Source organism: Maylandia zebra, linkage group LG6 (genome assembly GCF_041146795.1).
Source record: "Maylandia zebra isolate NMK-2024a linkage group LG6, Mzebra_GT3a, whole genome shotgun sequence".
Lineage (NCBI taxonomy): Eukaryota > Metazoa > Chordata > Actinopteri > Cichliformes > Cichlidae > Maylandia > Maylandia zebra.
In genome coordinates, this window is record NC_135172.1 from 33,379,795 (window position 1) to 33,407,629 (window position 27,835).

At 40.6% G+C, this 27,835-nt stretch overlaps 1 protein-coding gene across 11 annotated transcripts in view; it reads right to left on the reverse strand.

Moving 5' to 3' along the window:
* The window catches only part of add3a (adducin 3 (gamma) a), a 101,310-nt gene that overhangs the window by 26,852 nt on the left and 46,623 nt on the right, over positions 1 to 27,835 (reverse strand). For 5 of the 11 annotated variants that reach the window (XM_004539140.5, XM_004539138.5, XM_004539137.5 and 2 more), the window contains exons 1-2: positions 10,664 to 11,055; positions 6,028 to 6,272 (exon numbers count right to left, since the gene is read on the reverse strand). In XM_004539140.5, the coding sequence (XP_004539197.2) occupies positions 6,028 to 6,222 (195 nt within the window). In that variant the 5' untranslated portion in view covers positions 6,223 to 6,272; positions 10,664 to 11,055. Of the gene's footprint in view, positions 1 to 6,027; positions 6,273 to 7,624; positions 7,688 to 10,663; positions 11,056 to 27,835 lie in introns of those variants that run through there. The other 6 variants (XM_004539135.5, XM_004539133.5, XM_004539136.6 and 3 more) reach the window with 2 other exon arrangements.

A 27,835-nucleotide genomic window follows, 5' to 3' on the forward strand; every position in this document is an offset into this window, starting at 1 on the left:
GGTGAGGCCTGTAATTTCAGACATAGCCTCTACAGTTATGTCAGCACAATGCTTTTCCTTCAAGCCACCAACGTGACAGTGTTACAAAGCATACAGCTGCCTGCCTGCAAGCTCACCAATGCTATTGATTCCTCCTCATCTAACCTCTGAGCCTGCACCAGTAGAATTTGTCCCCAACAGCAACGGCAGCAACATCTCTCTCACGTACTCGACATAAACCCCTTACTGTCTTCTAGGATGATACACTTTACAGACAGCGAAATAAACATTGGGAAGAGGAAATGCATTCTAGTGACTGCAATCTAACAAGGTGGTTTATCGATGTATGAAAACAACCATCAATAGTGTTTGAGTGTCTTTTTGTGCATTAAAAAGATCTGCTGATAACAATTTTTGCACCCAATCCAGCTTCTTTCATAATACATAAACTGCCATCTGAGAACATATCCTGGAGCACATCATCACTCACCTGAAAGTACAACGCCACACAATATCGAACCCCTTGCAGTAATGTTCACATAAAGACGTTCTAGACCAGGGGTGTTGAACTCCAGGCCTCGAGGGCCGGTATCCTGCAGGTTTTAGATATTACCCTGGGTCAACACACCTGAATTAAATGATTAGTTCATTACCAGGCCTCTGGAGAACTTCAAGACATGTTGGGGAGGTCATTTAGCCATTTTAATCAGCTGTGTTGGATCAAGGACACATCTAAAACCTGCAGGACACCGGCCCTCGAGGCCTGGAGTTCGACACCTGTGTTCTAGACCAACTTTATTCCAAGAAACTTTATTTAAAGGGCCATACAACCATATTTTCACAAATTTATTTGAAAACCAAAGCTCGGTCTTCAGTTTGGAACCGAGCATTTAGAGCAAACAGGTTTTGCATAGTCTCTGGCTCTGAACACAGCAGTCCAATCCTATGTTTACAAGGGGCAGCCAATCAGAAGCCAGCTGGGTTAAAAAGAAGGTGCCCTTAAAGAGAATGGAGCCAAAACAGTTCGTTTTAGACAGGGGATGGACTAAGAGTTGAATCATGCAAAGCTACTCTAGCTGAAGAATATAACTATAGAAGTGGAATCTTTTAATATATGTCGACTTTTATTTAGCATCATAAGGTCACTATTAGTGGTGCATCTCTAGTTTTAAATAGTATCATGCAGCTATTTCATGGTAATTTGGATGTTGACTAGAGCATTTCTATCTCTGATTCTAAATGAAAAAATATATATATTGATTTAAGCTGCCATATGGAGAAACTTGATTATACCCAGTGGATTTTTTTCTCTCTTTTTGAGGTTACACAAAGTGGATGTAACACTTCAGCGTGTTGCTCTGTTATCCTGAGGGCGCTGCTTCACGGCTGGAAGTTCAAGACCTAAAAGATCCTGTGAAATGCCAAACTGAAACACAGCCGCCAAGATCTGGCTCTGAGAGGAAAGGCGGTGGTTTTTAAAAGAGTCTCTGGAGTGAGTTCAGCCACTAATGTTCTATCAAATGAGACCTTCAGGACTACAACAAGAAAAGGGGAAAAAAAACGTAAATGAGAGCAGGCATGACATTTGCTTCACACGAGGGGGTTCTCAGCAGAACCTAAAGCACCATAAATTATCCACTTGTGTTTTCTGGAAAGTGCATGCAGGGGGATTGCACTTCCTCTGCAAACCACAGGACAAGTGCAAATACGGCTGAGTAAATTTACCGCTTGGCATCAGTAAATCATTTCTGCAGGTGATGAACAGTCTGTGCCACAAGATGGAGAGAAGTGGAGAAGTGGGGGGAAGATGAAGGGGGGGGGGGGGGGGGGGGGGTATTAACACAAGAGAAAACAAGACGGGCAATGACGATGAAAACGGAAGCAGCGTGTGAAGGCACAACTCCAATTCAATTTGGTCTGATTTAATCTCATTCTGATGGCATTTTAACCTTTTGGACCAACAGTGGCAAATCAAGTCACGTCAACCTAGTTCTCAGCAGTTAGAGGGAAACACAGAGGCTTTACTGCCATGACAAAATGAAGCGTGGATTTTTAGCCAAAATCCTCCTTGCAAACATACATAACAGAAAAACCACCCCAAGGCTCAAAGGCCACCTCGACAAAATTCTAATCATTGCATGTCACAGAAAACACTCATCAAAAATCATCAAAAAAACAGTAGAAAGTAGAAAGATCTTCCTTTTCAATTCCCTCTTCAGACGATTGACACACACAATAACAAGAAGTTCTATAGCGGAAAAACATGTTCTACTGTTTATCTTAAGGCTACTGGCGAAACCTGGCCGTGTCTCTCTTTAAGTGCTTTAAATATAACGTCATCACATCAACAGGACGAGTCATTATTTTTCAGCCATCTCCGTTTTGTCACACTGCTGGTATGCCCGTCATTGTTGCACACAAGCAAAAATCACAGTTGTAGCTCTACAGTAGATAGCTGGATATGTTGAACAGCTCAAGGTTTGACTTTAGACTTTAAATGTAAACACAGCTGAATGAATGAGGCAAGTGGATCAAGTCAGCTGAGTTGATTCAGACCTGCCTAGTCTATATTCGTCCAGCTTTAAATACAACCTGCCATTGGAGCAATACAAACATGTAATCCGGAGCCGCCACTAGACCCATAACACTGGAATGAAAACAAATAGAGAAAGAAAAATGGAGAGAGAAATGAGGAAAGCAAAAAAAGAAAAAAAAGTATATACAGCTGGTTGCTGTAGTTGAATGAAAAAGTGCAAACTGAGAAAGAAGGAAGACAGAAATGGAGATAAGCCTGTGTCCAGCTGGTGCCACACACACACACTTCTTATTGTTGTTACGGCTGAATATGAATAAAGAAGCACTGAGACTAACGGTCTTCGTGTACGGGCTGCAAACACTATATAAGCCAAAGGGAACCACCTGTCACTGCTGACTGAAAGCTATTTGGCTCAAATTCAAAACCGCATAAAGCAGGAATACCATACAGACATACCACTGTAGCACACAGGCAAAGCTACAAGTACATACACACACAGTTAGATGCAGTTGCAAATAATAGTGAAGGGTAACCTGCGATGTTCAGATGTTAAATAATAAAAATTATTACAAGTGGAAAAAATATGTCTTTTCAAGATTGATACTAAAAAGTATTTGGTGTAAAAATGTCCACATGAGAAAAATAGCTGAAAATTATAATTAAGCATTTATAGACATGTTGAAAATACATGTCAACGTGGTAGATTCCTTTAGTTTGGAAAGTTTAGTTTTGCTTGCACTGGTGTTATAATGTCAGGCAGCTCTCTCACCGACCTCCTCTGCCATTAATTCAGTAATCTAAATCAGTGCGTCTGTATCAGCAGTGAAGTTAGAGACATAGCACAAAAAGGCCTGAGCCATTCGGCTCTGGATCAAGAACGCCCTGCAGCAAACTGTCTGCATTTAAGGGCCCCGTTTTAAGTAGACAGTCATTTTCTCTCCTACAGCTTACTTGCGGTACTCCCGCTCTCTCTCTGACACACACATGATACCAGCAGAGGATCAAGTGGAAACCTGGATCAGGAGCAGCGATACTGCCCTTCCAGACATCTGGCACAAAATACGGCACGCCAAGAAAACCACTCTGAGCATGTGCAGAATGTAGATCAAATTTAAAGTTTAAAAAAAAAAAAAAGTACGGGTCAAACCACCAAGCTGTTACTACCTAGAGTTGATCACGCACATAGACACTTCCTGGATTGTACACAATCACTCTCCTTCTCTAGAAGGTTGTTTTGCATCTGCATCATTCATTGCATGTGTAAAGTCTAACTTTATCCTGTCCCCAGCCTTATCATTTGTCTGTGCCTGCTGATTTGTCACAGCCTGCTGCTGTGCATACTCTTTAATAAGTGTATTTGTTACTTTAAAGTAATCCCAAGTACAAATGCATACTGACACATGTACACACCTTGCACCTGCGTCCCCTCGTAAACAGTGTGAAACATTTCAGCTAAAGACCAGCCTTGAGTCAATATCGCAAAGTAAATAACGCCAGTGTGCAGGCTGAAAGGCCCTGTTGTAAAATCTCCACACAGAGTGATGCAACTGTTCAAAGGGCACAATACAAATAGCAAGATAGGACAACAGTGTGTTGTCTTTACAAGAACTTGCGTTTTCTCAATAAGGACGGTTGGGATATTTTTGCAAACAAATTTTATGCTCAAAAATCCACAAAATAATATATGCGTGCAAAATAGAGCTAAAAAAAGACGACTTCTTTCTGTGATTCTGAACTTTTTGAATGTTTCCTTGTGTTGCACAATCTTCACCCTACATTTTGAAGTTGGCGCCAACAATAAAATGCAGCACAGATAAGATATCACGGTGCTTTACCTTTCCAGAACAATGAACGATTATTTTAAATAATAAAATAAAAATAAAAATCGAGTGTGCGATTGCCAGGAGGCTCAAACATCTAACTGCACCATAAAACAGTAACTCTTAAGAATTCAGACCTCCAAGGAAAGGAAATCGGATAACATTAGTTGTCTTTGCTAAGATTTTTGTCAAGGAGTTGTTTACTTTAAAAAACCTGACCTAACATGAGTGCTCTTAGTGGGAGGGCACTTGAAGAGATTCAACGGTAAGTTTGAAAGAGGGTGTGGCAGCTTGTGGTTATATTAAAGCTTGAGCAAAGCCAGCTGCTGACTGCTGTGATTCTTTAGTCGGTGTCATAATACCAAGGGAAGCATGAACGCACAAGCACATGTGATGCATTCACTGCTGTAACTTATTTTGAAACCCCTTGATTAGGGAATAATAACTGACACAAAGGAGAAAAAAGGGAACCGATTACACAAACATTTAGTCAGTGAGGTGACACAAGTTCTCCATTAAATTGGAGGAAAAAAAACATTACTCTTTTTTGGCAAAGTATTAGACATTTAATACATCTGTTTATCTTGTTCACAGTTGTGGGAGGCAAGAGGAAGTTCCAGCAAGCACCAAACAGGTAAAACAGACAGCTCATTTATCAGGGGGCACAGAAATATGAATAGGCTGACATCTACTTTCATGTTTATAGTTGGAGACTAATAGCCAATGCATTCAAGAAATCTGAAAACGTGGAATATAAAGAACAATGCAGATATGAGCAGGGCATATAAATCCCACAAAGATAGGCTTTTTTGCCAGTCGGTAGATTCTCCAATCCTGCAGCTTAAAGCTTCCTCGACTACAAACATTGTTTGTAACCATGATGCTCCATAATCAGGCCCATCAGCAAGTTAGCAACCCGAAATGTATTATCCGTTTCAAAAATATCCGTCAATGGGCTGCTTACCACATTTGCCCTGCACTGTGTAAAAGGAGGATTCAGCCACTTAAGGTGTTGGTTGATACAGTTGAACTGCTTGGAAAACACTCAAGCTCTGTACAAGAAGGGCCAATGTTGGCTCCATCTTCTGTGCAGGCTGAGGTCTTCTGGGGTGTGCAGGTCCTTTACGACACAGCTATGGCTTCTGCAGTCTTTTATCTAGTTGTCTGCCAAGTAGGTGGCAACATGAAGCAGGACCAGAAACGACTCAATAAACTGGTGAATAAGGCCGGCTCTGTTTCCTCGACTCCACAGAGGTTATTTGTGAGACAAGGATGTTACCCGAGCTAATAACCTTCACGGACAACACCACCTATCACCTGTATGAGACAGTGGAGGCTGCACACTACAATACCCTATATAAGATAAATACCTAATAAAAGAAAATATTCAGTGTATCTATTATTAGTCACACTGCACTTTTTGTACATACAAAAAAACTCTGTGACATATCTTTTGTGTTTTAACATATACACTTCCTCGGAGTGGGATTAATAAGCTCTGTCTATCCATCTAGAGGTTGCTCCCCTTTAGGCAGTATCCCCCAGTAGGCAAATGTACACTAGTGATGTCTTTAAAACCTCAACGTGTTAAAAATTGTTTGCTCAGTCTCTAAATTTGCACCAAGGGGTCACTAACATTGACATTTACGTGTTTAAAAAGAAACAAAATGATGTGTTTTTCTCTTAACTTACGGGGCTCTGTAGTATCTGTGTGACACGTTTCTTCTGCTCCAAAACGTTGAAGTCCTGTCGGAGGTCGGGAGACATGTTCCTGGCCCTGATGTACTCCGGATCATTCACGTCGACACGGTCGAAGTAGCGCTCCTTAGTACCTCCACCAGGCGGAGGAGGGGTGGTCACCACCCCCTGATGGCTGTCCGCACTCATGCCTGTTTCACCTCACTTGCTTGCTCTACAGCTGCCACTCTGACTGTCACCTGAAAAGCAGAAAGGTTGACATGTTACATGACACATATGAAGCAATTTTAAAAAAAAAAAGGCAAGCAAGGAGAGTTTAACATTTAAATTAAAAGAATATTTGTTCAGGGTGTTTGTGGTTTTTATGCACGTAAAATGAAGGGTGGTAATATACCAGGAAAAGGTGTAGCATGCAAATAAAAAGGGCATCAAGATCTAAGTCAGATTAGCCTGTAAGGAAAAATGCAAAAGCTGAAATGTGCCATGTATCGATCACAGGATTTATACTTTTGTCGCTCTTAAACATGAATATTTTTCAATGAAAGTTAGTTGAATGCCAACAAACAGTCATGTTTAAAATTAGCTAAAGGCACGTAGCATAAACGAGACCAATGATGAGTAAGAAAATGGCATGCCTACCACCGCTCTTTTATCAGATGAAAACACACGGAGGTGTATCATAAACAGGAAAAGGAAGTCCCTGTTATCTCTATACCATAGAGGTGCTACTCTTCGGTTTGATGGAAATAAAAGTTCTATCCTGCAGTTCATGTCATTCGCTTGCTGAGTCACGACTACATGTAGGTCTTGGTTAGGTCACACTGACAGATCAACTAACAAAGCATACAAATGGGGGCGGGAGGAATTTTGTTTTGACATCCAAGACCTTGACTGCTGAGGTGGTTTACTCCCACTGTTCATTCTCAGGTCAACTGGCATGACAAGCATTTTGCAGGATGCAGGAATTGGTAAATGCAACAATAGAAAATGACTTCAGCGCTTTGCTTTCAGGCCAAGAGTCAAAGCCAATAAAGTCAAAACAAAAATACTAATACAAAAGATTAAAAAACAAAATGCAAGCAGAGATTTAAAATAAATAAACACTGCATCTTCCAGGAGCCCTTGTTAGCATACGCAGCTGCAGTTACAGTGCCAAATAGTAAGATGCTGGTGTATCATGAAGAGGCGGAGCTTATGGGATGGCTACCAGATGGTGTCTTGGCTTGGACAACAGAGGAATGACAGCAAAAAAAAAAGTTCAAGGAAATAGAAAGTTTTTTTTTCTTTTTTTTTTTTTTTAAAATGCAGTAGTCATCTGACAGCACCAGAATTAAAATGTATAGGTTCCTGTGCCAGCACCGAGTCCTCCTGTATTTCAATTCAGCGTTGTCATCTTAGCTTAAGACTATAAGAAACAGCAGGGTTTGAGCGGTGATTTAGATTGACACATGCCACTAAGCGACTCATTCAGGTCAAACGGCAATTAAAACTGTGGTTGAGATTAGACGAGAGTCACACACAAAACAAAGTTTAACGAACTCCTCACACATGGATGACAAATGAACCAATATTTTCCTTACTCATCACTCACATTGGCGTGTGACTGATTTATGGTTTTTCTCTCTCTCTTCAGGAAGAAGCCTGAACCCCGAGGCTGAAATAAAAAACACTCCATTTGTGTGTTTACTCAAATATCCATTAAACATCAGTATTTCCTATATGTCTTTACCTCTAAGAATCCAGGACTCAGGAAACCACTCTTTGTCTGCCTGATCTCCCTGCCATAGCTCTGATTTATACTATAAAAACAAATAAAAGCCTCCCAAAAAGTAAAATCCTCTTTAACTGAAGGCAGCTGGGCAGCACAGAGTTATGTAACATGATATTGAATTCATCCTCCTGCCCGCACTGTTTTGCTTGCTGAACAACTTTACACAGGCCTGATCAACAAAAGCCCAAGACAAAAGGTTTTGAGAGCAGGACTTTGATATAAAGACTTGTATAAAGATGCATTTGCTGTGCTGTCCTGTTTCGTGCTTTATATCCACAGCTTTTCCTATATCTTCGACTGCAGGTATTCTGAGGAATACCACGTGGGAGAAACTTGACAGATGTGTAAATAAGAAATGCATTTAAGGACGGTGTGATTGACAGTAGAAGCTCACGCATAAAGTTTGCTGACTGGAATCTCTGCATGGCTGAATGCAACAGCTGTAGTTTCACCAAAATAAAACGACTCCCCCAACCCCCCACTCACACTCACATGCATGAATACACCACCCCATCCCTGCTCTGTCACAACTTCAGCAGTCCCCAGCATGAACTTCCACCACCCCACCCCCACCTCCCCCAGTCTCTGTCAATAGATCATTGTCCTCATCTCGAATCATCTCAGTCTGTTCAGATCCAGAGGAATCGACGTTTTTGGAGCAGTGGGGGTGGTTGTGTGTGTGTGTGTGTGTGTGTGTGTGTGTGCGCATTTGAGAGAATGCACAATTAATCCGAGTAAGAATGAAACCCGATCCTCACATTACACCAGCAACATTTATAATCTTAATTTCATGCTCGATGACAGATGCTTACACTTTTTGAGTGCAGCCCACTGAAGATGCCAGTTTATACTGAGCTTTGTTCAGTGAAAGACTGGAATTTACAAAGGCAATGGCCATTAAAGTGTGGCATTGCGTGATAACGCTATTATTGCAGTCGATGTAAACTTCACAATTCTATGGCTGATAAATGAGGTGGGCTGTGTTTACTGATGTGCACTAGACTGTGACTGCAGCACCCGAGGTCAGCACAACCTCAAGACCTTTAGTGACCCTTCCTCTTTTTCCTCCTTTTCCTCCCATCTGCACGTTTAGAAGCACCAACAGACAACATGTTTTCATCTGAGGGTAAGCTGTCCATGAAAAAGTTCCCATTTATAAAACAGTGCCACGAATCACTGCTACGAACCACAGAATGCTCAATGTGACTTTAGTTAGTTAGATAACAAATGCAGCGAGTTAAAATTGAGCTTGGCCTTAACTATCAGGTAAGAATAAGAGGTCAGGCATAAAAACCAACTGTACAATACAACCGTATTTAATAAGTTATTTCATGTATAAAATGACAGAAAGTAACTTAAAGTGCTAAAAGAATGACTTGAAATATCTTATTCGGCCAAAATACATCAAAGCAACTCTTTACAGTTCGTTACATCCTAATGTAAAATCTTATTTATGTGTAGTATGAAAATATTTGCTGCAGAGAAGAGATAGACGAGAAAAAAGGACAATTAAGGATGCGTACATGTTTGTGACTTTTCGCTGCAGTTCAACTGACCACTTCCTTGTATTTGAATTGGTTCTGTGGACAGCCTCCATTAGTGGAACTCGATGTTTATCTCTAAGACAGAGGACTCATCCATTACACACTAATACTTCTGACATTTGGAAATGGAGAGCAAGTGCCTGAGACAAGGCATAACTCTCCATCTTCATCTGATGACAGCTGGCTAATCTAGAAGCCTACACAGACCTCTCTCCAGTCCTTTAACTCTGCTCTGTTTCACTTTTATCCATCTCACTCTGATGTTTCGTCGTATACAATACGCAAACTTGCTAGAAAGGCAGGAGTAAAGCAAGAAGCCATGAGTAAACATATGTAGTCACAAAAACTCCCTAAAATGCCGAGTGACACTGCCTGGGCTCTCCACTCACACACATGCATGCAGCTACTGTCTTTATCGTGCTGGGGCAGATGGACTTCAAAAGCAAGCCTGCCTACATCTCTGCCACCTCTAAAAATAGACAAACTGCCTTTTGGGCTGTGTTACAACCCTAATAACAACAATACCAGGAAAGAATCTGTGCGGCGCTAATTATATCCCCGAGTGCTGCAAAAAGCAGCGCGAACACACATGCACACAGTGACCTGTAGCGTAAACTTTGCTAATGCACACACCCAAACACACAGAGACAAGTAGGTGCGTTCCCTGTCCAAACACGCCTGCGTGAGAGCTCTAGCAGTGAAACTGAAGGACAATGTTTGAGCCAAAAGCTCAGCAGCTTACATGATCCTCCAGCGGCTTTGCTATGAGATGAGGAAAGCTCCTCTTGAATCCATCACTGTGCCAGCAGCAAGCGTTACCCATGACACAGGGTAATGCCTGGCTATCAGTTTAAGCTGATGGTTTCTTATGAAATCTTGATTTAGAGCAACGACTAGTGACTGTGAATGCATTTTAACTTGCAAATATATTCGGTCTAATATGTTTCTCTCTATACTTCATCTGTAAGGATTCTAAAACACTCCCTGCTATCTTCCTTCACAGAGCTAATCTTCTCTGGTGCTCACACTCAGTGCACTATTATTGCCAGACGTGTTTACAGTGCAGAGGTCTATATGCCTGAGCGCCCTGGCAGCCACACTGACATGGAATTCCCCTAAAATTGCCAATCGTTTTTTTGGATAGTAACCTTTGGAGTCATGCCCCGGGTTCTAGTGGGAGCAGAAAACAGATCCCAAGTCGGATGAATGAAACAAAAACATCCGTCCATACAACAGAGGGAATACATACAAAATATGCAAACAGGTGTACTGACACAAGCAGCCGACACACAAATATAATGCAAGCACAACCAACCTTGTGTTTATTTCCTACGTGGTCAGTGAATGGGAGAGAATGGGGAGTAGTAGTAGGCAGCTGAGGCAAAACACATGTCTCTGTTTTTCACTGCTGCTTGGTGCCCGTGCACAAATTCCACCAGTGAGTCCCAGAAAGAAGCCGGGAGAGACGAGAGAGAAAGAGCGGGATACGAATAACCAGGCGGCGATCAGAAAACCAGTCTGTCCACGCGTCCCTGCAGATTTTCCATATAAATGCTCCTCGGTGAAGCTGCCAGCAGACAGCAGATTCTCCCAGATTCTTACAGTCTCCCCGTCTTGGCTGCTCCAGCGTTCATCAGATAGAGAAGTATCAACAGCTGTGAGTGTGTATGTGAGAGGATCTGTGTATGTGCGTGCCCTCAGTGAATGGGGGCGTGTGTTTGTGTGGAAAAGAAGCTAAAGCGACCACGTGATGCAAGCTTAATCCCCCGCCCACTGGCTAAAAAACACACACACACACACACACACACACACACACACACACACACAATCAGGCAAAGGCTTTTTGACCAATCAGAGCTCAGGCTCACACACTAATCACACCTCCCCTCCTCCACTGCCTTCTCTCTCCCTCTCTCTCTCTCCATCTAGTCTAGCCTTTTTCTTCCTCTCTTTTTTTCTTTGATCCATTCACATCCCTCACATTCCACTAGCCGCTCTCGCTCGCTTTCTTTTTATGTCTCTCATTCACACCCACTGCTGTCCTTCCCCCCTCGCTGGGCGACTGTACTAAAGGTCAGTGTTTATTAGTTTGGCTGGAAGCAGCATAACTGCAGCCGCACAACCTGCTGCAGCAGAAACTGCTCGGCTTTCACTGTCACTTCTGCCCCATTGAATCAATGCTATCTGGCTCTCTGATAAAATCAAATACCAACAGCCTTACAAAAGAACATTGTTAAAAAGTATCATTTAATGCCATAATTCAGTCACCCGTCTGTCAATACATCTGTCACATGACAGCTCTCTGCAAGTCTGTGGCCCTACTCACTTCGCCTATACATTTTTCTCATACTTGTTGCTGTTCATTGTATCTCTAAAGCCATTTTTGAAGCCATGACGACATCTTGTATTTCTACACTCCCTAAACTTGCTCAAAAGCACTCAAAGCATTTTCTCTTTCTTCACTCTATGCTGGTGAGGAATATGAAAAATGTGTCCTCTGGTTTTCCGTCTCTCTTTATCACCAAAGCTGTTTTTCATGCATGAACTCCAAACAATGTGACGAAAATCAGGTTAGGACGCTGTGAAAGGTTGTACACTACATCAAATAGTGTGTTTTGAGTTTTAAAAAGTGGGTGCTGTGTGCACTAAGAATGCAAAAGGAAGTTCACAATACACCCATACACTTTTTACGAATTCATCAACTCTTCCCTACATTATTCTCATATTAACACTGTCAGACATCTTGCAGACTCTTTAACAGACTCCAATCACACAAGCCTAGAGACCAGTTGGAGACTGAATGAGTTGGTGGGTGGTTGCTGAAAGTTAACTGCTGTCGTTACATGAAACTGGTCACAAAGAGGTATATGGTGGTCCACCCAAAAAAAACCCTAAAACCGAAAAAAACTAACATTTTTGTGATTTGTTTGGTCGCTATCAGACTGTCAGGGTTGCCTGTATTGTCCATTGAAGACACTGATATGATGGTTGGCCACAAAAGGTACAATTAACAAAATGGCAAACCAATACAGATTATGAACTTGAACAAAATATAAAATCTGGCCTTAAAACAACTGCTAAGCATTTGGACGAAAAGTGATTAGCAGAATGATAAACAGAAGTGTCTTAAAGGGAAAAGAAAACAGGCGAATGTTGCCTTTCGGTACACGTTAACAGGCTATACAGTGGGAACATTAGCACAGTCTCCAGCTGAAGGAGCATCTTCCGGCTCTGTACCTGTTGAGCAATCAAAGCAGGAAATAGACTAAGTCTCTACAACTGCAAAAGACAGACCACAAACTCAACCCCCCAGTGGGGAATAAGCTAAGCCACAGATGACTTAACCACCAGAGAAACACATGGCACACATTTCCCCTTGCAATAGTTGAATACAGTCCAATTCACAAGCCATCCATGCAGAAGACAAACAAACAATCCAGGCAACCAAGATGTCAACAACTTGTCAGCCAGGTCATTCATTCTAATGTTTGCTTTTAAAAGATCAACGCTTCACATCAAATGCAAATTTACATATGGATGCTTTACACACACTCTGGATTTAACCTTGTAAGAATGTACATAGTGATGATGCAGATAAGCTGAGAGACTCAGCATCAGGTATAGTTAAATGAAGACATGCATTTGAAGCTAAAATCCTAAAATATGAATAATATAAAGAAACTATTTCTAGGCACTTTAGGTATTTAGACTGTGATCTTTCAACAACACTTTCAGGAAGTTGTCATTCAGAAGTACAACAGTGACCCAAAGCACACAACAGGGTCATAAGGACATCCTCAAGATAAGAACAAGACCTGCAACAGATGGCATGGCCCCCACAGAGCCCTGATCTTCACATCATCATTCAGGGATTACACGTGGAAACACTGAGACAGTCTTAATCTACAAGTCACTACACTTAACATGTTGTTAGCCAATTAATATAAACGAATGATAACATTAATTTGTTAAGCATCATAACCATTTTCATTCAACTTTCAACAAAGCAGCACAAGTTGCAAGGTACAGTAATGGCACGTCAAGTACCAGTTGAGTCCTGCAAAAATGTGTCACTATCATAACAAAACTCACACATTACGCAAAATGTCATGAAATTTCCTTCATGAGAGCCCTAGATAACAAAGGGCTATAGTACACATTTGTTGTGATCGCCTGATGGCTTAGATGATATGGAGTTTTTGTTTAGGTTCCTGCAAGAGTAACGGTGATAACACTGCTGCAACAGACGCCAAGCCACACCCATTTGATATCTCACAGCTGGAAAATTGCCACAAGATAACTTTATCAAAGCCCTGCATTATTTTGTGACATCAGAATTTCCTCCTGAGTTTACATCCGACTTCATTTTAAAGCTCAATTTTTGCCTACAACACAAAGTGGTGAAAATGTGATGCTTGTTCAGGTCGCACAACAAATAAATGTGCTTAATAAAGAACCCAGGCAAGAATTTTAATGTGCTAAATGTATACAAGTTAATAATACTTGTGTGTAAGACTGTAATACATTCCAAGCATCTCAAGTTATTGTTGAATTTAAAACCAAAGGTGACATGTGCTATTTGTTATTTTCACTGGGGAATTACCCTTTACCGGGAAATCTACCATCATACGTACGTCATAGTCGCACACCTGTCTGAAATCCTACACCGTAACTTGATTTGCACCACCCTAGAAATGCAAGTACACACCGTGCTGACGTAGCCCGCAACAATTGTGATTGGCCTGTTCAGGACCCTTGATTCTTCCTGCGTATTTCCGACTACTTTAGGTCACAAAGGAATGAACAAAGAAGTAGAAAAATAAGTTTTTTTTCTTTTTCTTCAGAAAAAAGAAAAAGAGGAAGAATAAAAAAAAAAAAAGAAAAAAAAAAAAGAAAGAACCTGACCACAAAAAAGTGGAGATCCATGAGGGAAACAAGTCCCAGTGTTTTGTTTCCATTGGCTGGCACTGCATATAAAACAGTGGGAAAACACCACATAATAATGAACACTAATTGCACCAGCACAAGCATAAATGGAGTCAACAGCTTATCGTTCATTCCATCTTTTCAACAACAGTGGAGAGTATGAGATAGGTCAGACCTGGGCATGGTATGGCCTGTGAGCAACATCCGGCGCATTGATTGTACCAGACCATAAGGTCCATGGGAAAATAGGATTTAAACAAAAATCCTAATAAGTACATGTTATGCAAGCAACACTGCGAAAGCAAGGAGGAGTTTTCTTTAAAGATATAATGCATTTTGGGGTCAACTTGAATGAGAGCGTCAGAGGTCAAATGTGACATGATATTTGAATGCAAACTATATTGTGATATTTAGAATACCCATATATCAGTATCATTTGTTTGTATTGACAACATTTACAAAAGAAAGTTGAATTTTATGGACAGTTTTAACGAGAAGACATTTTATGAAGGAATCCCCATGTTTCATTCCCCACAGCCCCTTTTCCATTAGAAGAAGACAAATCCTTTTCTTGTCATTCAATACAAGTTATACATTCATAAAGAGTAAGTATTTTATAAGGCTGTCATGTTTCTGTATCATCCCTTTCCTATTTGACCCAAAAAGATCAGCCTCTTTAATGATCTGTTATTTTTACCATTTTAAGAAAATTATATTGTACAATTTGTCATCCAATTAAAGAATATTTGCTACATCAGTTTGCCTTGCATTTTATCTGAAACATAAAAGCTTAAATATGCAGTAACTAAAGCTTTCAGACGGTGGTCGCATCAATTATTATTTGTCTGTGAGACACTCACAGGTACAAACGATATGATTTTAACTGACATGGAATATTTGAGACACCAGAGTTAAATTCTTCCACTGAGTATATAAAGTGTATGTAAATGTAAATTCTGTCATAGTTGTACCTTCAAAATAAAATGAGACGAGTCACATGAGCTTGTTTATTAGCTAAAGTTAGCATCGTTGGTGGCTAAAAGGACTAAGCACATGGCTGTGGTGTTGGCTGTCCCAGATACATCACATGCAGATGAAAAAATACAATTTACTCAGATAAAAGTCAAACATAAAATTAAGATTTTATGCATTTCCTTCGAACATTACAACTGTAGCCGCTACTGTTGCGGTGGCTAGGCAACAGGAACTGCCTAGCAACATAAACGAAAACAAACAACTTTCTTTTTTTTCTTTTTTTTTTTAAAAACCCGGCAATGACAGAAATGGCTAGGGGAAAAAAACAAAACAAAAACCCTTTGTTATAACGTTCATGTCGCATATTAATTACGTCGCTGGACGTGTTGCTATAACAACAACTTCACACATTAGGTAGTACTGGATGATAATAGAAAACCAATCAATCCGAGTTGGTACTTATGGAAAAGTGGCTTATATGTCTGTATTGTCAATTCAAACAATAGCAGTGACTAACATGTTTTTTTAAATACCTTTATATAGCATTATCATCACTTTGACTTTTCAGGTCAATCCAGTGCCCTTGAAGGAAAGGTCAGAGGTCAAATGGGAAATTATATTTTAAATCTTTATACATTTAGCATTTGTTAACAATACACACCAGAGGGTTTTCTCAAGGCCTTTTGTCAAATTTCGGTCAACAAATGATTAAGATGACTCTGGATCTTGGTGGATGCAAGCCAAATTTTAATGGATTGTTAACGTGATCCAACTCTACACCTCTACAAAGGTTATTTTTTTGTTTTTTCCTCTCTCATTCTCACTCTCAAATCTACCTTCATATGTGAACAAACATTGTCTCAGTGACGAAGTTTAACAAATCCATATAGAGATTACCTTTCAGCGAGGATTACCTGTCTGCTCTCCTTTGAATTTCCACCTCAGATTTAAACCAGACTTAAACCGAACACACTTATTCAAATTGTTAAAACCTGGCATCTACTCTTGCCAGGAGCAGTTTATACAGGGATAAAATTAAAACTGACCAAAAATGAATCCAGTTTATTGAACTCAATTCTGCTTGACAGTTCACAACAATCCCAGTTTCTCATGTGATCCCATGGGAAAATTAATTGCCCACCCCTTTGATACATATTCCTCACACAGTCTGGTTGCCACTGGCCATGTAATAATAGGCAGATTCCCTTAAATGGCATCAAATACATGTGGAAGAAATCCCTGGAGTGTTTGCTCAACTGGCTGCAGCTGGCCTACACCAACAAACAAGCAGCCATCACACGACTAACAATTTCTTTTCCCGAACAAACTGTCTTCTACAGAAAGAAGAACAACAATGCACTCTGGGGACATTTTTGCAATGCTGATCTGTGAGAAAACATGAAGAATGCTTACAGAAAATACCTTTATTGGTATGCAGCAGCTGGAGGGGACCTTTTATTTGAGATTGAGGATAATCCTTCACAGCTCATCTAAAAGAAAGTGCTTAAGAGTAATAAACACCTATATAGCAATCCGAGTCAAGAGAAAGTAACACTGCAACAATAGTGCAGCAAAATCAGCTTGGGCATCTCTGTACACAGCTGTAAATCCTTTAATACAAGTGTATTATCCATTTATAATCTGTTATATGCATAATTCTATACAAGCAAGATTTTTGTCACACTGCAGCACTTTCGCTAGAAGAATATGCAACGGACAAAAAACCTGCTTTTCGCAAATCACATCTGAAGAAACCACTTAAAGATCAACTAAAGATCATAATAACTTATGAAGGATCACACTACAATCAATTGATTTCCTTGCACTCTATCCTGTATGGTGTTACTCTATACTAACAGCTCCAGTTGGTAAAATATTAGTTATATTCACACTACCAAGACCTGTGTCTAGACAGCATTCTCTTCTGCAGTGCGGTAAATATGCCAAGTATAGACTGGCACAGAAAGGAGACTGATCCCTCTCAACCCCTCCTTCTGGAAGTCGGTGCATCACTCAGCACTTTTACAAACTCCACACACACGGACGCACGCAGACAGCTGACTCTGTGAAAAAAAGCTCTGTGCACATTGTTGAATAAAGCCACTTTCACACAAAACCCCAAACAGTTAACTGTATAAAGATAACAGTGTAGTACAGATAGAGACACGCTTACGTTTTGAGCAGTTTAAGTTATTTTAATAGTAAAACTGAGAGTATCTGAAAGAGTTTTAACACAATATAAAACTATTAAAGATTAACTACAAAACCATAAGATAAACTTTTCAGACGTGACTACTGAGTCCAACAATCTGTTATCAGCTTTCTGTCATTCAGACAGAATGCTGGGTAGTCAGTCTGTCGATGCTTTCTTGGTCATTAGCAGACAGGCGTGCATGGGTATCTAATCATTTGTATCCATACAGTTCAGATTTGCGCACCAAGTCTAGCCAGATTTCTGAATTTACAGTAAATTACAGAAAGGCGTGTCAAAGGTCTGAATGGATCTCTGGACATTTTTGGGAGAGCCGGGTTGGGAAATTTCAAGTTGCTTTTGCTCACGTGAGGAGGAGACTCACTTTTAGAAATCTCTTATTTAGATCATGGTGCTGCCTGGATAATGCTCTAAAGGAGAGTCTGGATATCACACAGACTTTGTACCATGGAACTGGCATCTTAAAGACAGTTTTATACAGTTTGGACGTTTGTGTTCTTACATGCAGTTCCACCCGGTAACAAAGTTCAGGGCTGCAGTGCATGTGTGAAAACAGCTTTTGTTTTGCCATTTCACTGAGTACAAATGAGAGCACCATCCAGGTGGGACCGTCTCAAGATGCTGCCCAATCAACAACATATCTCACTGGGTGATGAGAGCAGGCTAGTCTCTGAACAACAGCTAATTATGGCTGTGTGGACACCAAAATTACTGTTATTTCCCCTGGTTCAGTCATGTGAGACATGACAAACAAAGCTGCACTAATCCTATACATCTAAAAGAACGCTTAGTGCTCTAACACACTCCACACAACTGTTATTAACTTTAAAGATTAATGAGTCCTTTGCACACTACAGTACTCAAGTAATCCTACATTTTTTGTTGAAGTCATCCACTCCTTGAATCCTGCGATAAGCCGTGGACAAAAACGGAGCACAACAGAGGAGAGGGCCCGACAGTTTGCTGGGCTGAATGCTTGCTGGTATCCATTTACAGCCAAAGCCCTGCTATCAGCGTTCTGTCAGCATTTCCCACCAAACGGCGAGCAGTAAGAGGAGAGGAGCAATAGGGCACTTTCACTGATGTTAACTACCAGGGAATATATAAACATTTGAACTCATGACCAGGGGAAAAGGGAAAAAAAGGACACCACACGCACACACAATAAAATAGAAACAGACTAATGTGGAGACTCCTCAAAGGGAAAAGGATGGATGTGGATTTCTTAACATAATAAGACAGTTAATGGTTATAAGGAAAAACCCCTGACCTTACTTCAAATGCCATTTGCCCACATGTCAGGAAGTTCAAGTTTATTCCTTAAAGGAAGTATAAATTCACAGGACAACATCAAAACTGCTTCACAGTTGCCAGCTCCTATGCAACATCAGATACTCCTCTTGAAGGGAAACATTTTGACAAACAAGTCCAAACAGCAGGATGACACAAACTGCAAATTCCGGTCATTAATCTCACGTCTTCACTTATTCAAAGCAACCACAACCAATTAAAACCGGAATCACAGACTTTTGACAAAACTATGTCACCAGTGTCCAAACACACACACACAATCCCATAAAGTTATCGCTCACACGCATGTTTACGCGACTCTAGTCTAGTTTTACACTTGTATAGGAGTCATAATAAGTAGTCACTAATCCCTGTTTGAAGGGTAAATAGGCATTAAGAGCAGAGCTAATGTTTAAAATAAAGAGACACATTCAGATTCACTTCCTGGAGCCCTCGCTGGTAACAAAGCTGTGCCTGTCTGAGCAGCTGTGTTATTTAGCACAGAGAAGAAATACACGCACACAGACCAATGCATGAACCTACTCGAGCGTGAACAGGGAAGCCTGCTTCTCCCTCAAGGTTCAGGTAGAGACAATAAACTTCTGTGGAGGCAGAGAGGGTGAGCAAGGAAGCAGCGGGCCTGTGTGTGTATTTTAAGGAGTTTGTTTCCTCCATTGACAGAGATAAAACGTGGCCTAGAAGCAACAATGGGAAGTCACCGCCCAGGCATCACCCTCTGTCAAATGTGCTATTTCAGGTCGACGGCAGAACAGCACGAGTGCTTAGGAGCTTCAGTGTTTGGAGGAAATTTAAACACACAGATAAGATAACATCTCGGCTCACAGGCGATCAGTCAAGATGAACTACGTGAGTCATCTGCAAAACATTTGACTTTAACTGAAAAAGATCGTATCATATCAGCGACTTGCACAATGAATTGACCGTAAAAACAAAAACGTTGTTATGGCCACTTTAGCTACTGTGAACAAGGAGGTAATTTCCTCCTTTACTTTATAATGCTCAGCTGTCCTTATTTCTAACCAAAGCTCATGTTTAAATTTAAAGTGACTCTTGTTTCACTGGAAATACTTCAGTTAACCTTGGTAAACAACGCCGCATCATATTTCTATGTCTCAGCATTTCTGGCATCTGCATTGAAATCTAAAAGAGTCTTTAACTACTTTTGAGTTTGAATTTAGCCGAGATTTACAGTGTTTAACAATGTTGGTAACACCTGTGACAAGCACAGGTGATAAGTTCCCAGCTGCATTGTAATATCTTTGCATGTAGTCTTTATCTCTCTTTAATATTTCTGGGGTTTCTACGCTTGTAATAATCATTCCCGTGTACTGTTGTCACTCTTAACAGTCACAGAATATCAGATTACCTCAAATCCACACACATGAAAATCTTCCCTTCCTTGTTGACAACAAAATGCCATGCACACCTCGAATCCACACTGCAGGAGAAAAAAAAATATTAATATAGTCACCTCCTTGTCCAGGGTGTAGTCTGGCCCTATGGTAGCTAGGATGGGCTCCAGGTTCCCATGACGCTGATAAGAATAAGTGGAAGAGAATGAATGGATGGAATGTAGTCTGAGCTTCCACGTACACTATATGGATAAAAGTACTGACCTGCATACGCATTACAGGAGCTGTTAAGCCATAAAAGTTTATGACATGAGGCTCTCGGCCCACAGTTTTTATGCTGATGTTAATGCGAGAGTAGGTTTGAAACTCTGCAGTGATTGAGTCAGCACAGCGTTGGCGACTTTTACACACCGGTTGCCTCAGCATTCATTTCCCCACTTTGTCACCTCAGGTTGCGGAATTCAAGGTCTCCAATTTTCAATAATAACACTTCCTTGTAAAATATCTTGGAATAAATTCTACAAACTGAGATCTTTCAACAGTGGCATCCAACTGCAGTACCGCACTCAAACTCAGAATCAGAACCAGAATACTTTATTAATCCCTAGGGAAATTATGTCAATGTAGGATGTTGACTTCTATGTATCATGTAAAATCTGTGAATTATTTAGACATAAGGGCCTGGGGTGATAATCAGCCTGGAAAATTAGGAGGGCGGCATATATTTTGGACTTTTGATTTTATTTTAAATCTTACAGCTTTTCCTCCTGATAAACAGCTTACCCACTTCATGGATGTCCCACCTGTAGCACAGTAATTAAGTAGCACGACAATTCCTGTTTTTCCCCACAATCTACTATAGAAATGAGTGTTTTTCTGTGAATTAACAGAAACTGTCTTTAAATTCTTAGTTTAAATCATGCTGACACACTTCTTTCATTTGTAACAGCAGAACTTCATGTAGAAAAACCAACATATACTTCTGAAATTTCATCTTTTTCTTATTTTAAAGAGATCTTAGTTAAACCTCTTCATGCTGACAGAAAGGGGAGTTTCACCGGTCTAGCCCACTCAGGATCAAAGGGGGCTGCATGTGGCCCACCATGTAACACAAGGTTAAAATCCCTACTTTAGAGCAATCCACTTTTTTGGGGGACCAATAAAATGAAATTGAATTCATAGATTAATAGTTGTGTTTCTGGTACTTTTTTCTGAATTTCAGCAGACACTTTATCAGTTACTGTATTTATTTATTTCAAACACAGTAGCATGACTATTCAAAGACTGTCAGTGAACTAAAACGTCGAAGTCAACATCCTGCTCCTTAAACAAACTTTTAAAGGGACACAAAGGTGCTTTGTAGTATTACATCCCACAAGACAGTTCCTCTGAATGAAAACGGTAAAAGAAGCTCACCTACTTTTACCTTTGGCACAGAAAGCAGTGGTGCATGTCACACGGAAGTAGACAAAGACATTCAAAGCTTCAAGCTTCATTCTTCTCTCCACTCACTTAGTTTATGCTCATACAAGTAGCAGTAAAATAGCTCCCTGGATACAAAGCCCGTCACATTAATTCAAGGCTAGGACTCGGAGCACAAATCACTCAATCCTGCTTTCAATGTCATTTCAGAGATGACTACATTTTCTATTTTGACTTTCAATATTTTCATCTATATTAACGTCATTAATTCTTCTTGTTGTGATCAGAACTGTTGAATCATATTTCTGCTGCTTCTTTCAGGACACTGGTCCGCTTTTCATTTTTCTCTTTCATCTACACAGTCTTATATTTACAAAACAAGAAATACAATAAAAATAAGATGCATGGTGCATAATGCATTTGATGAGCATCATCCTAATAGTGTTGCAACCAGTCACAAATTTTACTGGTTTCTGTGTAAAAGAAAGTTTATTTCATTAAATAAATGAATCCCAATCTGGATCCTGTTGTACGATTCCTCTGAAAAACAGATCACATGCCAAATTAAGATAATCCATAACACAAGACACACACAGACACACACACACACGACTGCTAATCACCCTGTAATTATAGCTGGTAATGACAGAGTTACAGACACACTTTAACGGGCCCCTGTTGCTTCACCCACACAAACAATCACAATCCAAGGCCGGGCGTCTCAGCTGCTAACCGTTACCGTATGTCCTCACCGCCAGACACTGCCTTTATAGTTGGGCACAGGCTAAACAGCAGAGCGCTCTGAATTGCTCCATGGCTACACAACACAAGCTGTGCACTGAATTAGTTTTGGTGTGAATTACTTGACATTTTCTCAAAGCTTTCGCTGGCATCAATGCCTGATTGAGTGGGACTGGCAAAACTGTTTGGACTGTCCGATTCTGCTGCCTTCAAAACAAAATTCACTTTAGAAAGTTTTTTGTTTTGTTTTGTTTTTTTCCTTTTTTAAATAAATGGCCCCTGCTTAGGATTCAAATCACAGCACTCACCGAGTCTCGGTACACAGGTTCAGCTCCATCAGCGCACTATGGCCACTTATGAACAGGGTTCACATTTCATTTAAATGATTAACTCAAGGATGCAGCTGCCTTTTCATACTACATGTTAAAATTTCTCATGTGGCCCTTTTTCCCCAACTCACTGAACACAGCTGACAAATCCAATATACCTTATAAGCAAGCGTTCCATTTTGTAACCTTACACTTGGGTTATGCTCACAGTCAACTACTACATGTGTGTGAATGTTGCATTTCTAGTTTTGTAAGGTTACAAAAATTGGTAATGGAAGACAAAAAAACTCAGGTTCAGAAATTTGGGTCTGACAAACAGTTCTAAAACCAAAGCTGTAAACAGGCTTAGTTATACTATTCATAAAGCTGTTTGGACATACAATTGTTCAGACAGTGTTGGAGGAACTTATCTAATTCAGGGTTAGGGGGTGACTGTCCAGTCTCTGATGAAGCACACGGTTAAGCTCATACGGGGATACATTGTTTGGCTCCTCCACATATCCGTAGTATGCTATGTTGCAGATTTCCCCAATAATTTGGGACGACACTCATAATATAAACGAGGCAACACGGCTTTTTCCTATGAGGCAACATCCCTAACCTTTGCACCACCTTGTCGCGTACACATTCCAATAATCTGCTATAACACAGACTTGGTTCTACAGAACTGGCAGATACAGTGTGTTTAATGGTCAGTGCGACTACATCACATATTCAAGTTCTCACATAAAAGCCTGCAGGATTAGGTCAAAAGCATGAAAATAGCTTCAGTATCATGGAAAAAAAAACTGATGCTTTCTATAAAATATCCTATTATTTAAAAATGGAAAACAGCAATAAAACCAAAACTTGGATGTAAAAAACATCTTGTATCCTCTTTCACCCCTTTAATATTTACAGCAGCCGAATAGATTTTTTTCCGCACTGCAGTAGCTTACATAGATTTCCTTGCAGAAGACAAGAATATACTCGTGTCCTGGATTTCAGTCGGATAATGAAGCTTTTTTTGAAGTGGCAGTCTTAGGGGAAACAGAGCGGAGCACTGAGCAGGAATGTTTCGCTATCACAGTAACAGTGGCAGCAGTCATTACATAAGACCATGATAAAGATAAATCAATTGAATGTGTTTTATAATAAAGTGGACCAATGTGCTCTAGCCATTAAATTAAGCAGTTCATTTCAATGCAAATCTTTTCTAAGTCAATCACTTCACACCAGACTGAACCTTTGTCTGGATGGGTACCAGTATCCGGTGCCATTATGGCACCAGTTCTGACATAAACGGTAGTAACCAGACCGAAATGCAGCGCACATTTTGGTGTTTTACTTCGGTGCTTTTTTTTTTTTCCTGAGATGTCATACATTTTGGATTCCAGCCAATCATTTTACGTTTCCGAGGATAGTAGGCGGGCCCAGGTACGTACGTTCTTTTAGAACAGAGCTACAGATTAAAAATGCCCAAAGCGAAGCGGTCAAAGTCGGGTTTTCTTCAGCAAAAGATGCAAACTCAGCAGCCTGCAACAAGTGCTTTAAGCCGATACTATGCAAAGGAGGTAACACCTCGAATCTGATGAAACACCTGGCGACGAATAGCATGTTTTTAAAAGCCGAGAAATGCGCCGTATTTGATAGCTTGCTGCGAGACCTCACACCGAGCACATCTGTGCGTGGGTTGCCTGTTATCGGACCCAGAGTTAGCAACATCCCCCAAAAAACCCGAAGAGGAGAGTCCTGCCTCCTAGCCCTGCCAGTGTAGCAGAAATGATGAGGATGATGATGGCAGCAGCGGCAGCCGTTCTTCTCTGCGTGAGTAGCTTAATGTTGTTCGTGTGTAATTTACGTTGAGTAGGCTAACCACGTTATTACATTAATGCACGTAAGGTGAACTAGCAAACACTGTCGTAGTTACTGTACATGCAGCTGTCTTTTTGTTTGATGGCAGATACTCCCTTCACCCTGGCCAAAAAGGCTAAAATGACCAAAGAAAAAGTGGAAAACAGCTAAACATGAGAGGTTTTTGGACAAAGTTTGTTTTTTCCAGTTTGTTTTTGATTAAGCACTGCTTCCAGCCAAAGAGTGATGCCATATATCCCCTATAGCTGCAGAAAAAGCTAACATTGTTATCTTTTTACAATAAAACAGCTGAACATGAGAGGTTTTTGGACCAATTTTGTGTTCTCCATTCTTTAAGCACCGGTTCGAGCACCGTTTAAGCACCGGCACAGTTTCAAAAGTACCGGTTTGGTACTGGTATCGGATAAAACCTAAACGATACCCATCCCTAGTCTGCACCAGGTGACTAAACACACTTTGCTTGAATAAACATATGGAAACAAGCAGGGATTTTATCCACCAAGCAAAAAGCAAGTTTGGGGGGGATTTCTGTGCTGCATGGACAGTTGATGCATACGAGGTGTATTCCCTGGCAATCTTTCACAGGCTTGTCAGAGAAGAACTCGAGCTATTTTTCCCCCCATATGAAAAGCTGAACATTTAAAATCTTACTCGTGATCGTGTGTGTCAAACTGTGGCTGATTTATTTTTGCGTGCTTTATTAGAAACAGGAACGGCGAAAGTCAAAAATTGATGAAAAACTAAGCATGCAACATAAAAGCAAATATCCATGACATAGAGAATGCACCCCGGCAGTGCTACTGAATGAGCTCTTTTTAACAGTGAATACAGGATTTTCATGGAAGGCCACAGTCACATGGCAAATCGGTAAGTAGGCCTTTAATAAGCGCGTACGTTTATGCTTCAGGGGAAAATACATCTTCCAGAAATCTTTGTGAAATGAAGCAGAGCTTTTCCGCTCACAGAGAGGAGCATTCTTTTCCACACGGAAAAAGATTTCTTACCAGTGACTTAACTCCCAGCTATAATAAATGCACATCAACACTGGGGCTGGGTTCCATATTTTCGCACCGTCAGAGACGAGCAGCTGTGGAACGTCAGGAGCTTGACCCCGTGTGATAAGGTGGGAGTAGAAACAGTTTAAAACACTAATATTCAGCATGTACAATTATATATCAGAAGAAGTAGAGTTCGGGAGTTCATTGCGAGTTCGTGAACTTTCTCCTTTTCTAAAGAGATGTGATACTGAAGTCTATTCAAATAAAGCTCATTATGTACTGATGCAGCATTGAATTATCAAGCAATTATGCACTGTTCCTGTTGTCAAAGGGAGTTGCGACATTGTCGCTGAGAGCCACATGACTCCTCTGTGGTCAAGCAACGGGGCAAAACACTGAGTGGGCGTCGACCACAGAGCTGCTGTGCGTGTGTGCGCGCATTTCTGGGGGGACTATCCATTACACAATCCAAGGAAGCAGACAGATTCGATATGTCAGAGTCTGTGTCTGGATGAGGTCATTATGCACGGAGCAGAACTGCAGGCCCATCTCACCAGCACAAACACACATGCAGTCGAGCATGAGCACACAAACAGGCGCACACTCGCACGGGTTTCTATGGCAACTCCAAACAAACAGTCGGTGCATGTGGTGACCCAACCCCAACAGAAAGAAAAAGGGAGAAACCAAGACTGAGAAGCAAAAACAGAAGTAAAAGTAAGATAGAAAGTGAGATGAAACATCCAGTCACATATGCTTTACTTTCTAGATCCCAAGTGTCATTCATAGGAGCATCTGCACCGAATATATACATAAAAGCTCTTAAATTATATTTACTATATTCTCATAATGCTAAATCTACTCTCAGAACTTAAGAGCTCCACATCTAAAACCAGATTCTCTTGTTAAGTCATTTGGAAAGTTTCACAAAAAGGCTGAGGAATTGTGAAACAGCCTCGTCCCACCAGTATCCCACAAGCCTCTTATGCTATCCTACCACACAGGTCGAAGACAGAGCACACAGAGACCGCACATCAACCAGCCTCCCAAAAGGCATTTTCATTTAACTCCAGAAAAACGAAAGAGAACACACCAACAATAGACACGCAGCTTTGTGTTCAAGTCAAGGCCACTTATTGAGGCTTAGCAACTTCCAAGGTCAGTCAAGGTTGAAAACACCCACATCCGCAGATTAAAAGAATCCTTACATGTAGATGTTTTGCTGGTTGGAAAAGAAAAAAAAAAAAAAGACAAAAGAAAAAGTTTGACCACTTTTGGCATTTTCCCATGTTTTGCAAAGTCCATCCTGCCATCACAGAACATTTGACTCTGATAAAAGGTTAGGAGGTTAAGGGTGACATTTCACCAAACCTGTACGTGCCTAGGGTATTCTATATAGAAGATAAACATAAAGATAAGGTCTCACTCTAGAGACTAAAGTATCACATGAAACCAGCTGCAGGAAAGCAAACAAGCAGCTCTTCTCAGTGTGAGCCGCTGTCACCGTTTTGTGAACCGTTTTATCATATCAAACGATTCAATAACATGTTGTCAGAGGAAAAAGAGAGAGCCTCTGGGGTGTCTATTTGTTCATGAGTCCCTCAGTGTTTCCGGGCCTGTCAGGCTCGAGCCTCAGGGGTTGTGACACAAAGTCATACAAAGCATCCATCATGAAAAGTAAAGCAGGAGCAAAGGGTGCTGATGACATCCAGACGGTCGGGCATCTTGCTGCACGGGCCCCTGGGATCCTTTCCTAGTGTTGTCAACAAAATCTACTGAGAGTAAATGCAATGGAGCCCAAAAACATGGAAGAAGATAAAACAAGTTTATCTTTGTAGAGGATTAAAAGGTCTTTTAGGGGTTTTAGTTTTTTCATTTGGAGTAGCTGTCACAAGAAAAAATGTGTGTGTGTGTGCTAAAAAGCAACTAAAGAAACGGGCACTTCTTTTAAAAAAAAAAAAAAATCATGATCTTTAATGGTATTCCAGCAGTGACTGTTTTGCTGGACTTGGGAATAACCTGCTAGCTATCCTGTACAATATTACAATATCAGTTCCACTTGGATTTGGTCAAAAAAGAAAAGTTGTGAAAGCAGATTACAAACAAAACAAGTTTAAAATAGAAAAAAGTATTTCTGGTTTGTACAGTTTCGCTAAAATCAACTTGAGTTCATGTGGGTTTGAAATTCTAAGAAGCCATTATCTTTACTCAATCTGTAATTTCCCACTTTTGTGGTGTGTAATTAAATCTATTCATCCTTTTATCTCCGTTCCCTTATCGCTGCCACTTTCCGGTTGCCCATATGAGTAGCCTGCAGTGATTCAGTGTGTTGCCCTCTTTCCCCGTCTTGGTATCACACATACAGTT